The sequence below is a fragment of the Nicotiana tomentosiformis genome, chromosome 1 (assembly GCF_000390325.3).
Source record: "Nicotiana tomentosiformis chromosome 1, ASM39032v3, whole genome shotgun sequence".
Classification (NCBI taxonomy): Eukaryota; Viridiplantae; Streptophyta; class Magnoliopsida; order Solanales; family Solanaceae; genus Nicotiana; species Nicotiana tomentosiformis.
The window spans coordinates 13,267,242-13,282,593 of record NC_090812.1 but is presented as its reverse complement, the minus strand read 5'-3'; the positions used below and the strand labels follow the sequence as shown (position 1 = coordinate 13,282,593).

Here is a 15,352-nt window from a genome sequence, read left to right as displayed (position 1 = left end):
ACCGCAAATCAATTTTGGAGAATAACTTAGCACCTTGTAATTGATCAAACAAATCATCTATTCTAGGCAATGGGTATTTGCTTTTGAGTGTGACTTTGTTGAGTTGCCGGTAATCAATACACATCCGCAGCGATCCATCTTTCTTCCTGACAAAGAGAACCGGTGTGCCCCAAGGCGACACACTCGGTCGGATGAAACCTTTCTCTATCAAATCCCTTAGTTGTTCCTTTAGCTATTTTAATTCTGCCGGCACCATTCTATAAGGTGGAATAGATATAGGTTGCGTGCCCGGCATCACATCAATCCCAAAATCAATCTCCCTGTCTGGAGGAATTCCAGGGAGCTCATCCGGAAATACATCGGGGAATTCATTCACAATTGGTACAGATTCAAGGGTAGGCACCTCAGCAGTGGTGTCCGTAACTCGGACCAAATGGTAAATATACCCCTTCCTGATCATCTTTGTGGCCTTAAGGTAAGAAATAAACCTACCTTTTGGCATAACATTATTCCTCTCCCACTCAATAGCTGGCTCGTTAGGAAACTCAAGCCTCATGATTCTGGCTCGGCGATCGAGTTTGGCAAAACATGAATAAAGCCAATCCATTCCCATTATTACATCAAAATCGATCATCCCTAGTTCAATAAGATCGGCCATGGTATCCCGACCATGCACCGTGACAACACAATCTCTATAAACCAGCGCGGCCATAATAAACTCGCCAATTGGGGTAGATATAGAGAACGGCTCATGAAGTTGTTCCGGTTCTACCCCGAAGCTCGTAGCAACATAAGGAGTAACATAAGACAAAGAAGATCTGGGATCAATAAGGGCATACACATCATGAGATAGAACGGTCAATATACCTGTGACGACATCTGGGGAAGCCTCCGCACTCTGTCGACCACCCATAGCATAGAATCGGCTGGGTCCTCCCGAACTCTGTGCACCACCCCTAGCTGTACCACGCCCTGCGGGTGCTGAAGATCCTCGAGCTGGAGGGTGTGCTGAAGATGTGGCAGCTGTAGGCTGGATGACTGAGCTGTGCCCCTGCCTGCACCCTGACAGGATGCATGACACTCCCTCTGAATATGGCCTCTCATTCCGCATCTTTAACATACTGGCATGTCCAGGTAGCAGACTCCTGAATGTATCCCCCCACACTTAGGGCATGGGGCCCTCTGCTGCTGCTAGAATCTCCCCCCTGATCGGCCCTGATGGTGGGACCCCCTGCTGCCCTGACCGAGATCATATAAACAGCATACTTCGACAGGCGCACGAACTCCATGTGATACTCCCACACATTCCTACTACCCTGTTTAAGGGTCTCAAACTTCACAGCATGGTCTGCCTTAGTCTCGGCAGGCAAGAAATGGTCTATGAAGGCATCCGCGAACTCACTCCATCTCGCTGGAGGGCTCCCCTCCTCACAGGAATCTTCCCACATTTCAAACCAGGAATATGCCACCCCTTTCAGACGATAAGAGGCCAACTCTACCCCCTCTACTTCAGTAGCATGCATAACTCGGAGAGTCTTATGCATCTCATCAATGAAATCCTGAGGGTCTGCCCCGGGATCAGTACCTGTGAACACTGGAGGGTCTAACTGTAGGAACCTGTTTACCCTGAAACTAGAAGAATCCTCTTGCGAGCTAAATAGGGTGGGTGCAACATTTGACCTCTGGGCCTGAGAAGCTACTAACTGAGTCAGCATCTGAATAGCTCCCCTAAGATCCCCATCAGAAATACCGGGACCTGGAGCTGGGGCTGGAGGTGGAACAGGTATATCGGCAGGAGGGATTGTGGCACCCTCCGCGTGTGTAGGAACTGCGGCAGTATGTTCTGGAATAGATGAATCAGGCAGTGTGATAGAAGGGGGACTATCCTCACCCACATTATCAAGTAAGGGATCAACAACCACTCTTGGGGTGGTATTGGCTTCTTGGCTAATTCTCGCTCTCTTCTTAGGTGTCGTTTACTAAAAGTTAGAACAATGCACGAGTTAGGGGAAAACAACCTCACGTTCCGCTCTATCGCACGATATAGAACAACAATGAAGGGTATCATTCTTAAATTTCCAAGTAGCCCCCTAATTATAGACGTGGTCGACAACACACCGATAAGAAGGGCCCTACTAGACACGGCTCCAAGACATCTTAAGACACTTTAAAACCTTAGGCTCTGATACCAAGTTTTTCACGCCCCAACCTCGGAGAGCGCGACCGGCGCTCAACCGAGTGAACCCGGTCGAGAAAGCCTATTAAACCTTTCCTACCCGACTCATTCATAACCCAAAAAGGGATCGCATCACCATTTGTAAAATCGGGGAGAGATCAGTTATATAAATATATAAACGTTGCTAGTTCATTTTCCTTATATACATTATGCCATAGTTGAGTTACCAAAATACAACTCGGTCCAACGATCGCCCCAACATACATACATGACCCACAAAAACGTCTACGGAGCCTCTAAGGATACAAAAGAGCAACATGACAATGCCGACAACAAGGCCCCGGCTATACCTCAAAATATAAAAACTTATACAAAAGAAGGACTACATGACCCCTAGGAGAAAGGGGGCTCACAAAGACTGCTGTGAGGAGAGAAAGAGAGCACCACTATCTGTGATTGGCACTATCTGCGATGAAACCACCTACATCCAATCAAAGATGTAGCGCCCCTGGCAAAAGGGACGTTAGTACTGTCGAATAATACTAGTATGTAAGGCAAACACCAATCTTAGTAGAATGAACAGTGAAACAAAGAGAAGGCAGTCATAATAATCAATAAGTACTTCATACAAATACAAAGAAAACACCGAGTAAGGATTACATAATTTCCAATTCAATCTTTTCATCTTCTTAGATTAATAATCTTTAGTGCCAAAGCCACAACTCACAATGCCACCGTGTTTTTACACGGAGTCCGGTCTCAGCCCGACCGGCTAAGCTATCTCAAGTGAGACATATCCATATCCACAATGTAATTCAATAATTCCAATACAAATGCCACCATGTGTACAGCATGGCGTCCGATCTCGGTCCGATCGGCTTATCCATCTCACTTGAGACATAACCTCTTTCAACTGTCCACTCAATTTACATTTCTTTCCCATCTCCATTACATGGCACAAACAACCTTATTTATTAAGTAGTTCTTGGCACTTGGGAACATTTTACAATTCAAATCTTTCCTTTTTTTTTTGTTCGAATAACATCATCATTCATATCAATAAGTACCATCACATATTTTTTGTTCGAATAACATCATCATTCATGTCGATAAGTACCATCACATAAGGCATTTCACACATAAGGGAAGGAGCTTGGAAAATTATAATTACGTTCTCAAATAGCATGATGACATAGTAACCATCTAAAACAATTAGGGAACATGAATCTTTCGATCAAACACACTAAGGCAAACGATTCTAGTATAATCAAGTTGGAACTTACACCAATTATTCGTACACCAGGAGTTTGATTCTAAGAAGAAGAGAGTTAACCATACATACCTCAATTTCGCTTCTTTGGACTCTACAATAATTCGGAACCCTTAGCAACCTCAATCTATATTAGCAATATACAAATTGAACCCAGAATTAGGAAAACGTTCATGGCTCTAACTCACTTTATTTCCCCACACTCTTTATCACACATGCATGCAAGATAAACCACCCTCATACTCATGAAGTAATACCCTAGTACCCTATTATAGCTATGTTTGAAATTTAGAGCTGGGGTGATGAAGCCTTACCTTTTAGGGTGAAGAATTTTGGTGCTCTACTTGAATATTTCCAAGGCTTTTAGTGATGATTGAAGATCAATTTGATGAAAACTTAGGCCCTCCCTCTTGAACTTAGGCCCTCCCTCTTGAACCCTCTCTCTCTCACTCTAGAAGTATCAGAAAATGAGCTCAAAATAGACCTAAAGGGTGTTTTAACGAAATAGGAGTCGGGTTTTAAATTAAGAAAAATGGTGCCCCGACACAGGTCTACGGTCGCATATGCGACCGCATAATGGTTATGCGGTCCGCAAAGTGACCGCAGAAATGGACCTCAAGGGCCTAAACTTTCGGCTCAGGTATGCGACCAGTATGCGGTCCGCATACTTGTTCTGCGGTCGCATAATGCACCACAGAACTCCCTCCGCAGAAACCCAATAGGAATTATGCGATCGATATGCGATCGCATAATCGACCGCAAAACTGACCTCAAATTGGCCAAACTTACTGCTTCACTCTGCGGCCATTATGCGGTTCGCAGAGTGATTATGCGGCCGCATAATAATTAGCCGCAGAAATGCGTTCTTCTGCGAAACATTTTCCTCTCAGTCCGTAGGGTACTGTTCAATCCAAAAAGTCCGAACCACGGCTCGCATGCTCGCCGCGAAGAATTTCTACTATAGTAGCGCAGGAATCTATCTTGATACCACGAAACTCCGAGTATTTTGGTTAAACGTTTTACGGGTCCTTACACCCACGTGCCCGGATTCCAAAAATTATTTGAAGATAATCATTACCCATAACCTTATGAACTCAAATATATGATTTATTCCCAATTCCATGCCCAAATTCGTGGTCAAAATCCAAAAATACCAAATTCTAGGTCTTCTACCAAAAACCCCACAATTTATACTAATTTCCATGTTTAAATCCTTATACAAACCATGTATTTAATTTATAATAAGTGGGATTCACTTACCTTGGCATTGATGACGAAGAATGAGCTCCCAACGCGCTCCAAGACCGGCTCTCATGGAGAAAATGAAGTGAAAATGAGCTAAGCCCTCGTTTTTAAAGAACACACTACCTAGCCCCGACGTTCGCACCTGCGGCCTCTTCGTCGCATCTGCAGTCTCGCAGGTGCGGCCAAAACCTCGCACTGCACATTCCCTCTGCCTAGCATGACTCCGCACATGCGCCCTCCTTCCGCATCTGCACCTCCACAGGTGCGAACATACCCTCGCACCTGCGCTCCCAGATTCTTCTCTCACCCTCGCACCTGCGACGCACCTCCGCATCTGCGACCTCACAGGTGCGGATAACCTTTCGCACATGCGGTCACCGCCCAGCTTCGCCCAAACCGCACCTGCGACCACTGGCTCGCACCTGCGGCCCTAATTGTGCAGGTGCAATCACACCAGATATCAGCTGCCTCATCTTTTCTTCTAAGTTCAATCTCGATCCGTTAACCATCTGGAATCCACCCGAGGCCCTCGGGACCTCAACCAATTATACCAACACGTCCCAAAACACATTATGAACTTAGTCGAGCCTTCAAATCACATCAAACAACGTTGAAATCATGAATCGCACCCCATTCCAAGCTTAATGAACTTTAGAATTCCAAACTTCTACATTCGATGCCGAAACCTATTAAATCACGTCTGATTGGCCTCAAATCTTGCACACAAGTCATCTTTGATATTACGGACCTACTCCAACTTACGGAATCAAATTCCGACCCCGATATCAAAAAGTTCACTACCGGTCAAACTTCTCAAAATTATCCAAATTTCTAACTTTCGCAAAATGACCCCAAAATGACCTACGGACCTCCAAATCAACTTCTGGTCGCGCTCCCAATACTGGAATCAACATACAAAGCTATTCTCAGACTCGGAATTCCAAATGAACTTCTATAACATTGAAATACATTTCAAATCAAATTTATGGAATTCTTCCAAAATGCTAACTTCCACAATAGGTGAACGCTCACGGGGTATCCAAATTCTGATCCGAACATACGCCCATGTCCGAAATCATCATACGAACCTGCTGGAACCTTCAAATCCCTATTCTGAGGCTGTTTACTCTAAAATCCAATCTTAGTCAATTCTTTCAACTTAAAGCTTTCGAAATGAGAATTTTCGTTCCAAATCAACTTTGAACTTTCGAAATTTCAATTCCAACCATGCGTACAAGTCATAATACCTGAAGTGAAGCTGCTCATGGCCTCAAACCGCCGAACGACGTGCTAGAGCTCAAAATGACCGATCGGGTCGTTACATTCTCTCCCACTTAAACATACGTTCGTCTTCGAATGTGCTAAGAACTGCTCTGGAGTTGTCTGAAATCACTGATTAACACCTCGTGCACCTACCCGTGCTACCACAACTCAGTTGAGCACACTGGCTCGAGCAAATCTGAAGATTCCCCTTGTTTTTAGTCAAACTCACCTTATAGCCAAATTCCAACATCCGGAATCTTCTGCCAGGCCTGTTTCCAGCGTACGATCACCGTATCAATCACCACACGATGTACCAAAACATGACTGCATACCTTTGCTGAATTCACACCATGCACCGCATAATTCACATGACCATAATAACTTCCTCTGATAACAATAGCCAAAATTCCACGAACCTGATGTCCACAACACACCTCATGCCACACACATGTCCTGCTCCAACTCTTGAAGTGCTTCCGCAGCGGAAAAAATGTGTAGAAATTTACCACTAACTGCCGAGTCAACCATTCATTGAGTTTCTCCCCTTGACAAGAACCATTACCTAATTCTGGACTGAATACCGATACTTACTCTTTAACTATGCCTCATACCGATCTGATCACACTAACCCCAGGTCCAATAATCATGTCTCTCCCAGTATAAGCTGCCCAGGCAATAATCCACCTCAGACTCTGGCAAAATCTCATACGATGCCATAATGTGCCGACAAACTACAAACTTGAATGTGATACATAAGGAAAATGAACTCTAGAAAGAACTACTCAACCCACGTAACTAATTAAACAACCGAAAAGGCGTTATGAACCTTCCCCAAAAATGAGAAACAAAACACACAAGAATAGATATAGGGAATTGTACTCCACATCACACTGTTGCGGCGCGCAACCCGATCCAAAATCGGCCACAAGCACGCTAAGTGCATAATACCATCCCTGGGGAGACAGATAGAGCCATATGCTACAAAACTCAAGCACAACTAAGGTGCGATATATGATCTGAATCTCGAGAGTCATCCCGCTCACATAACACTATCGCTACGCGGAACCTCAACGCATAGGAAATTTATCAAGCCGTTCGACAACTCACACGGCACGATATAGTATAACATGAAATAGACGACGACGAAATAACATCCAATGTCCGAATACTCCTCCATAAGGAGCACTATGCCGAAATGAACACATCCGGCCTGACATAGAGCCCATAGTCACTTTTAAATTCATCCACAAACCTCAAGCCGATTCTGATCGCACCGTACTAGGCTAATAACCTTTCAAGGATCCATAATAACTCTTTTTCCCATAACATACGAGAACAACCATCATAACCGGAACAAACTCCCACAGTCCACAACCAAATGAACCGAGAGCCCTCCAGGCATAAATTCCCAATTAGCGATATTACCACAATCTTCATACTTGGTTTCCATTATTCAATCAATCAAGTGAATACACGTCACACTTATACAATCTTCCCGTGGGATATGCTCACATGACCTTCCGTTCCAGATAATAAGTCTGTACATTCATACTACCAGCCACACCAATGCTGTAAAACAATTCAAGAATCTGCATTCAGTATGCAAAGTTTCTTCACGCCAGGCATCGATCTCAGGTGACGCCAAAGACAATACCAGCTTACTCTAACTATCTGAATCATTTCTCGCTCATCTGAGCTTGTGACATTCTTGTCAACACTGAATCTCAACCTTGATCATCAACTTCCAAATCCCATGCTAATCACTGCACTTAATCATGCCAATGCGCGAGAGCACCAAAAATTTCATCATAACTCCGGAACCACTAATAGGGTAAAATCTTTATCATATAGAAACATTTTACTTAGCTCATTTCAAGATAACCATTGCAACACGCAGCCAAATTCTTATGACCACAGAAAATACAAACCTTGAGTAGTGGTTTAAACCACCATAATCCTTCCGGGATCCGTCTACACATAACATGCCATAATGCTCGAATTCCCCTAAATAAAATCAATTACGGCGACCGTCAAACCTCGCACGTACCGCCACAAATCACATGCACAACTCAACACGCTGAAGGAGCTGATCATTGCCATCATCATGCCAATTCAACTATTGCTAACCAAACCTGACTTCTCCTAATTTACTCTGGATCTTCCTTAGAAATAACAACATCTCCTTTATCAATATAACGAACTCAATCTGCACTCATCCTGAGTGACCCCATTTCACGAGACCACATTATCTCAAAACCCACGAACCATTCCATACCCTCCTTGTGCGCATAATCGCGTCTTCAACTGATATACCCATTCTAGTGATTTTTCTATAAATCCAAAGTTACATGCTCCCCTTCCTCTCATGATACCCCGTAGAAATATAACATGGAACACTCCAAGCTCCTTTATCATAATCCACTGCAAAATCTTGATATTCAACCATACTATGGACTCGAAATCCTTAGACACCATACCTTAACTTTTGAATCTACTAGAACCATTATTGAGAGTCACCCACTCTGACTTGGTCCCAAATATAATCGACTCCAAGACTTTGCTAGCACATGAGCACCCTCTCAAAGAAGCACCTGGATGAATCATCTTCCTTGTAACTCACCTCTACACGAAGCATAAATCCTGAGTCTTCCCAAAGCTAGAGCATGAATCGATAAGGCCAACTATAGCACACATTCCTCAAATTGCTTGCTCAAATTACCACTGATGTTCTCTTTCCTTAGTCGTAATAACCCATCAATATGTCGATAACCAGAAATCTTACAGATAGATGACCATGCAACCCAACTGTGGGCGGTGGGACTCTCCCACTTAGCTTGAAGGTTCTATTGCATAAACCTAAAACCCACCAAGATTCTTCCTTCATCGACATGATCTAGCACAATCAACCCGCCAAATTCCTCGAAATTCTTTCTGTTAAACACTTCATGAATACTCTGAATGACTAGCCACATGCACATATTCAACCTCTTCCTGGATAGTCAGTAGAAATTCTCCGTAGGAGCTTCGTCAACACCATGCAATCACTAACCCGCTCACAGGAGATGACCCACCTGTGGAAACTACATACCGACATATTCCAACGTCGCTGCACTAGGTATAATTACTACGAAATCAGTAGATCATCCTGAGTCCGAGCTCATTCACCAGCTGCACCAGTTCATTCACTCCTCATGGACATCAACTAAAGGTGCGACAATATATTCCAATCCAAAGTCATGTGGTATCCTTCTTCATATCATACAACTCCTTTCTGTCACACCCAATCTTCCTCAATATAGCAGCCAATATTCCAAATTAAGCCCGTAGACCTAGTCACTGCCCACCATGAATCCCAAATCACTCTAAACTTTTCTCAAGGAGTGTAGTCATCCTATCACCGAACCCAGATTCTACCTTGCCACTCTCCCACTTTGGTCAAACCCTCTCCTTTAAGCAACTTAACCACCACAAGACACATCCCACATGTCCTTCCTCATCCTTCGCTACCCAGTTGTTGCCTTAAATCAAAATCTACCTCTGTAGCACTTGAACTGATAGATCGCTACCAACTTTAAACCCTTCCGGAAATCATCTTTCTCGAGCCATCAATACTGGGAATGCCGATTCGATCATGAACCACTGCACACTGTGACCTATGACAGCTGCTTTCTCGGCACCATTTATAATACTCTACCCCAAGGCGAATTGAAGGAAACCATAACACCGGCGAACTTATCACATTATAACCAATCAAGGACGATAACACCACATCACATGCAAAGATTCCATAATGCTCGAAAATATCGAGTCCCGCTACTCCATCAACCCAAATCTGAACATTCTTAGTTCGATTGCCTTTCCTCCGTCGGAAGTAAAATACTGAATCTTTGTATCATGCACTGAGTAAACCTCCTTTCAAGTCATTCACTACCACGACACATGGGCAAGTATCCTACCATCACATCAATACTATGCGATGACAACTCATGAGCATCATAGCAACTTGTGCATAGCCTCAAAGCTCTCAGAAGAACAGTTACTGAGCTGAAGTGACAGAATATCCTTCCACAAGGCGACGACAATTGCCCAATCAATTACGCAGGGAGAAACATCCCGCATCACATCTGTAGTACCATTATAATTCCCCAATTCCCGATTTATAACTAGCGCTTCGCGTCGCATAAGATTGAATGGGAAAGAAATGAAGGCATAAGCGTCAATGGAAATCAAATCGCACAATGAGTAATCAAGAAGGGAAGTGCTCCTAACACCCCTGTAGCCTCTCAAAGATAAGTACAGACGTCTCTGTACCGAGCCGAAAGACTCTACTAGACTCGCTCATGACTCGTGAGACCTAAGTTTACCTAGTGCTCTGATACCATGTTGTCACAACCTAAAATCCGTTAAAGGTCGTGATGGCGCCGGATACCACTGTCAGGAAAGCCAACACTAAATATTTAATTAAATTCTCATTTTAATATTTTTAAAATTATAAATTTACTTCAATTTATCTAGCAAAAGATGAATTTACAGAATAATAATAATGTTTTCCAATTTCAATACTGAGCATCTCATAATCATCCCAGAACCCGGTGTCACAAGTGCATGAGCATTTTCTAGAAATTTAAAATAAAATACAATAACTGTCCGGAATACAAATTTGGATAGGAAAAAAAATACAATACTCTGAAGGAGACTCTGCTGGCTGCGGTTCGTACATAAGATGTAGCTCACCTAAATCCCCTTAATAACCGTGCCTCTGCGCCCACAAGGCCATTAGTCATATATGTACCTGCACAAAACGTGCAACAAGTGTAGTATGAGTACGTAAATCAACGCGTACCCAGAAAGTATCCCGCCTAACCTCGAAGAAGTAGTGACTAGGGGTCGAGTTCGATACTTATTATGGCCATCAATAATATAGTTAGTCGTGGATTTATTAAAAACGACAGTAAACTCAAGAAAATCATGAATCAAGTAAACAATTCCTTTGTTAATAAGAGGTTTCCAAATTCACATTTCATCATTTATCAATTTATCTCACACCAGGGAGGCAATATCATTATTTATAAATTTCAAGGCAAGCAATACAAGCATGCGCAAATCATGTCTAGGTCGTACGGCCCGATCCAATAAATATTTAAACTGTGCACTGCCAGAGGGTCGAATGGCACGAACCATAGGTGAATCTATTTAATCTATCGAGGCAAATGACCCGCTCCCATGAGAGTAGTAGGAAATACCACGCTCGCGAATCATACATGCGACGCGGTCAAACATAAATTTAACATTAAAAACATATCTTTTTCTTGATTCTTTTCAAAATAAGGGAATTCAGCTTGTATCTTTTTAAGAAAATTACCCCTCTCGCGAAACATACATGTGACGCGGTTACACATAGATTTCTTCAACTATTATATTATTCCTCAATTCTTTTCGAAATTACGAAGTTCAAATGAAACCTTTTTAATCTTAAGTTCTTCAATTTCAACTCCTTTCAAAACATTTAATAAGCAGACTCAATCTCGCTCCCTCTCAAGGAAAACAATAAACATAAATCAATAACAATATCAACAAGGCATGATGTGAGCCTAAAACTACCCAGACGTAGGCATAGCTAGTAGCTACGTACGGACTCTCGTTACCTCATGCGTTCGTGGCCCCCACAATTAGAAGCACAAAATAATTTAGTTCACTTATGGGGTTAATTCCCCCTTACAAGGTTAGAAAGGAGACTTACCTCGCTCTGTAGTACCATAACCGATTTCCGAGCCCTTCAAACAACTCGAATCGATGCACAACGCTCCAAAACTAGCCAATAATTATTCCAACCTATTAATATACACTCGAATAATCATTATAATCCAATTTATAGCAATTTTTAACCCCGATTGAAAAGTCGATAAAGATCTCCCTCGGGCCCACGAGCCCGGATTCCGAAAATATTTTGAAGATAATCATTACCCATAAGTTTATGAACTCAAATATATAATTTATTCCCAATTCCATGCCCAAAATTGTGGTTAAAATCCAAAAATACCAAATTCTAGGTCTTCTACCAAAAACCTCACAATTTATACTAATTTTCATGTTTAAATCCTTATACAAACCATGTATTTAACCTATAATAAGTGAGAATCACTTACCTTGGCATTGATGATGAAGAATGAGCTCCCAACTTGCTCCAAGACTGGCTCTCATGGATAAAATGAGATGAAAATGAGCCAAGCTCTTGTTTTAAAGAAAACACTGCCCAGCCCCGACGCTTGCACCTGCGGCCTCTTCATCGCATCTGCGGTCTCGCAGGTGCGGATAAAACCTTGCACCTGCGCATTCCCTCTTCCTAGTATGACTCCGCACTTGCGCCCACCTACCGCATCTGCGCCTCCGCAGGTGCGGACATACCCTCGCACCTGCGCTCCCAGATTCTTCTCTCACCCTCGCACCTGCGATGCACCTCCGCATCTGCGACCTCGCAGGTGCGGACAACCCTTCGCACATGCGATCACCGCCAAGCTTCTCCCAAACCGCACCTGCGACCACTGGCTCGCACCTATGACCTCGCACCTGCGGCCCTAATTGCGCAGGTGCGATCACACCAGATATTAGCTGCCTCATCTTTTCTTCTAAGTCCAAACTCGATCCGTTAACCATCCGGAATCCACCTGAGGACCTTGGGACCTCAACCAATTATACCAACACGCCCCAAAATACATTACGAACTTAGTCGAGCCTTCAAATCACATCGAACAACGTCGAATTCATGAATCTCACCCCATTCCAAGCTTAATGAACTTTAGAATTCCAAACTTCTACATTCGATGCCGAAACATATCAAATCACGTCTGATTGGCCTAAAATCTTGCACACAAGTCATCTTTGATATTACGAACCTACTCCAACTTTCGCAATCGAATTCCGACCCCGATATCAAAAAATTCACTCCCGGTCAAACTTCTCAAAATTATCTAAATTTTCAACTTTCGCCAAATGACCCCAAAATGACCTACAAATCTCGGGGTATCTAAATCCCAATCCAAACATACGCCCAAGTCCGAAATTATCATATGAACCTGCTGGAACCTTCAAATCCTAATTCCGAGGCCGTTTACTCTAAAATCCAATCTTAGTCAATTCTTCCAACTTAAAGCTTTCGAAATGAGAATTTTCTTTTCAAATCAACTCTGAACTTCCGAAATTTCAATTACGACCATGCATACAAGTCATAATACCTGAAGTGAAGCTGCTCATGGCCTCAAACCGTCGAACGACGTGCTAGAGCTCAAAACGACTGGTCGGGTTGTTACACAAACCATTATACTAAATAAAACAGAAAGAATGTTTTTTTACAGCAAAGACAAAATTATTATTTTCCAGCTTTCAAATTGATCAATCGTAAATAACTAGATAATGAGAATGGAAAATAGCCAGAACTAGTTCCTAACAGCCAAAACTAAAGGCAGCAAAGAGAAATCACCAAACAATTGTTCTACGATACAATTACCACATTAGCAGGAACATGAAGATGAAAAAATAAACTACTATTGCCTTAGCTTTGTTGATATGACGACAATGATGACCCAGATACTTTTGTGATTTCTAATGGAACTGTATTTCTCCTAATTTCTCTTCAAAAATATATTACTTTTGCGCACCATAATGTAAACTTCTCCTACAATAATAGTCTTATTTAAAATAGAAAGGCAACTAAATTCTTTGGCTAAATTTCATGGATAAAACTATATTTTCAGTTGAAATACTCAAATGCAGCAACTAAAGCTTGTAACTACTAAAAATTATGTTTGAATGAGGGTGTATTTTTTTTTATGTGGAGGCTGAGGGGATCCCACTTGCAGGAGCATTAATCTAAACACATACAATTCCACTCTTATAAAAATTAGTACCATTTGCTTTATAGTATAGAAAACAAACATGATCATGGTGAGCTCTACATAGTTGTTTGATTCTCTTACAATATAATAAGAGAAGAACTAGAAAGTCAAAAAGAAGATCGCTAAAAAATAAGAAAATCCAGAAAACAAACTACTCCAATTAATTCATACAATGTGGGAATGTCTTCAGATGAAGTAAGTGCATCAAGAGGTGAGGAAACAAGTGTAACGACCCGGCCGGTCATTTCGAGAGTTGTAGCCCCGTTTTCCCATTCTCTACCTCTTTTGTCTTCTATATCTGCTATATGACTTACTGGATTAGTTGGTTCGGGTCCGGAGTAATTTCAGAGTGAATTGAGACACTTAGTCTCATAATTAAAATCTTAAGTTGGAAAAGCCGACCGGATGTCGACTTATGTGTAAACGATCTCGGATTGGAATTTTAATGGTTCCGTTAGCTCCGTTGGGTGATTCTGGACTTAGGAGCATGTCCGGATTATGATTTGGAGGTCAGGAGTAGAATTAGGCTTCAAAATGGCGAAAGTCGATTTTTTGGAAAGTTTGACCGGGGGTTTACTTTTTGATATCAGGGTTGGATTCCGATTCAGGAAGTTGCAGTAGGTTTGTGGGGTCATTTGTGACTTGTGTGTAAAATTTGAGGTCAATCGGACGTGATTTGATAGGCTTCAGCGTCATTTGTAGAATTTAAAATTTTTGAAGTTCATTAGGCTTGAATCTGTTTGTAATTCATGTTTTTGATGTTATTTGAGGTGAACTGAGTATCTGACTAAGTTCGTATCGTGATTTTGGACTTGTTAGTATGTTTGGTTGAGGTCCCGAGGGCCTCAGGTTGATTTCGGGTGGTCAACGAGCTTGGTTTCGAGTTGGTGAAGCAGCTGAAGTATTGCTGCTACTGGTGTAACCACACCTACGGAGTAGGCACCGCAGGTGCGAGCCCGCAGAAGCGGGAAGAGAGAATCGCAGAAGCGGGCTAGGTGGAAAAGGCAGTAGTCGCAGGTGCGATGTTCCTTCCGCACCTGCAAGGATGCAGATGCGGCGAGAAGGGCGCAGGTGCGAAGTTTGAAGGTTTGGTTGTTTCCGCAAAAGCGGACAAAGGGCCACAGAAGCGCCTCCGCAGGTGCGAAACCTGGAGCATAGGTGCGAGCACAGTGACTTAAGTGGTTTCCACATAAGCGGAGTAATAACCACATAAGCGGAGTAATAACCGCATAAGCGGTCCCGCAGGTGCGGATAAGTGGCCGCTGGTGCGAAAAGCCTAGGCAGAATGTTTGAAAATAAGGGTTTGCGATTTTAGTCTCATTTCAACATTTTGAACTCTTGAGCGATTTTGGAGAGGATTTTCTAGGGATTTTTGAGGTAAGCTTCTTGTACTCATTTTTTATCAATAATCTTGTTCCCCATTGTTGTTCCCACTTAAATTGTGTGGTGTTGAGGTAAAATTTAGGAGTTTGAGGCTAGGGATTTAGAGAGTTAATTTTGGGGAAT

The 15,352-nt window shown here is 42.6% G+C and overlaps 1 protein-coding gene across 1 annotated transcript; it reads right to left on the bottom strand.

The window, feature by feature from the left end:
• Positions 1–1,100: 1,100 nt before the first annotated feature.
• On the bottom strand, positions 1,101–1,715 carry LOC138900660 (uncharacterized). The gene has a single exon (XM_070187789.1). The coding sequence runs from the start codon at positions 1,713–1,715 to the stop codon at positions 1,101–1,103; it is 615 nt and encodes a 204-aa protein (XP_070043890.1).
• Between the last annotated feature and the right edge of the window lie 13,637 nt (positions 1,716–15,352).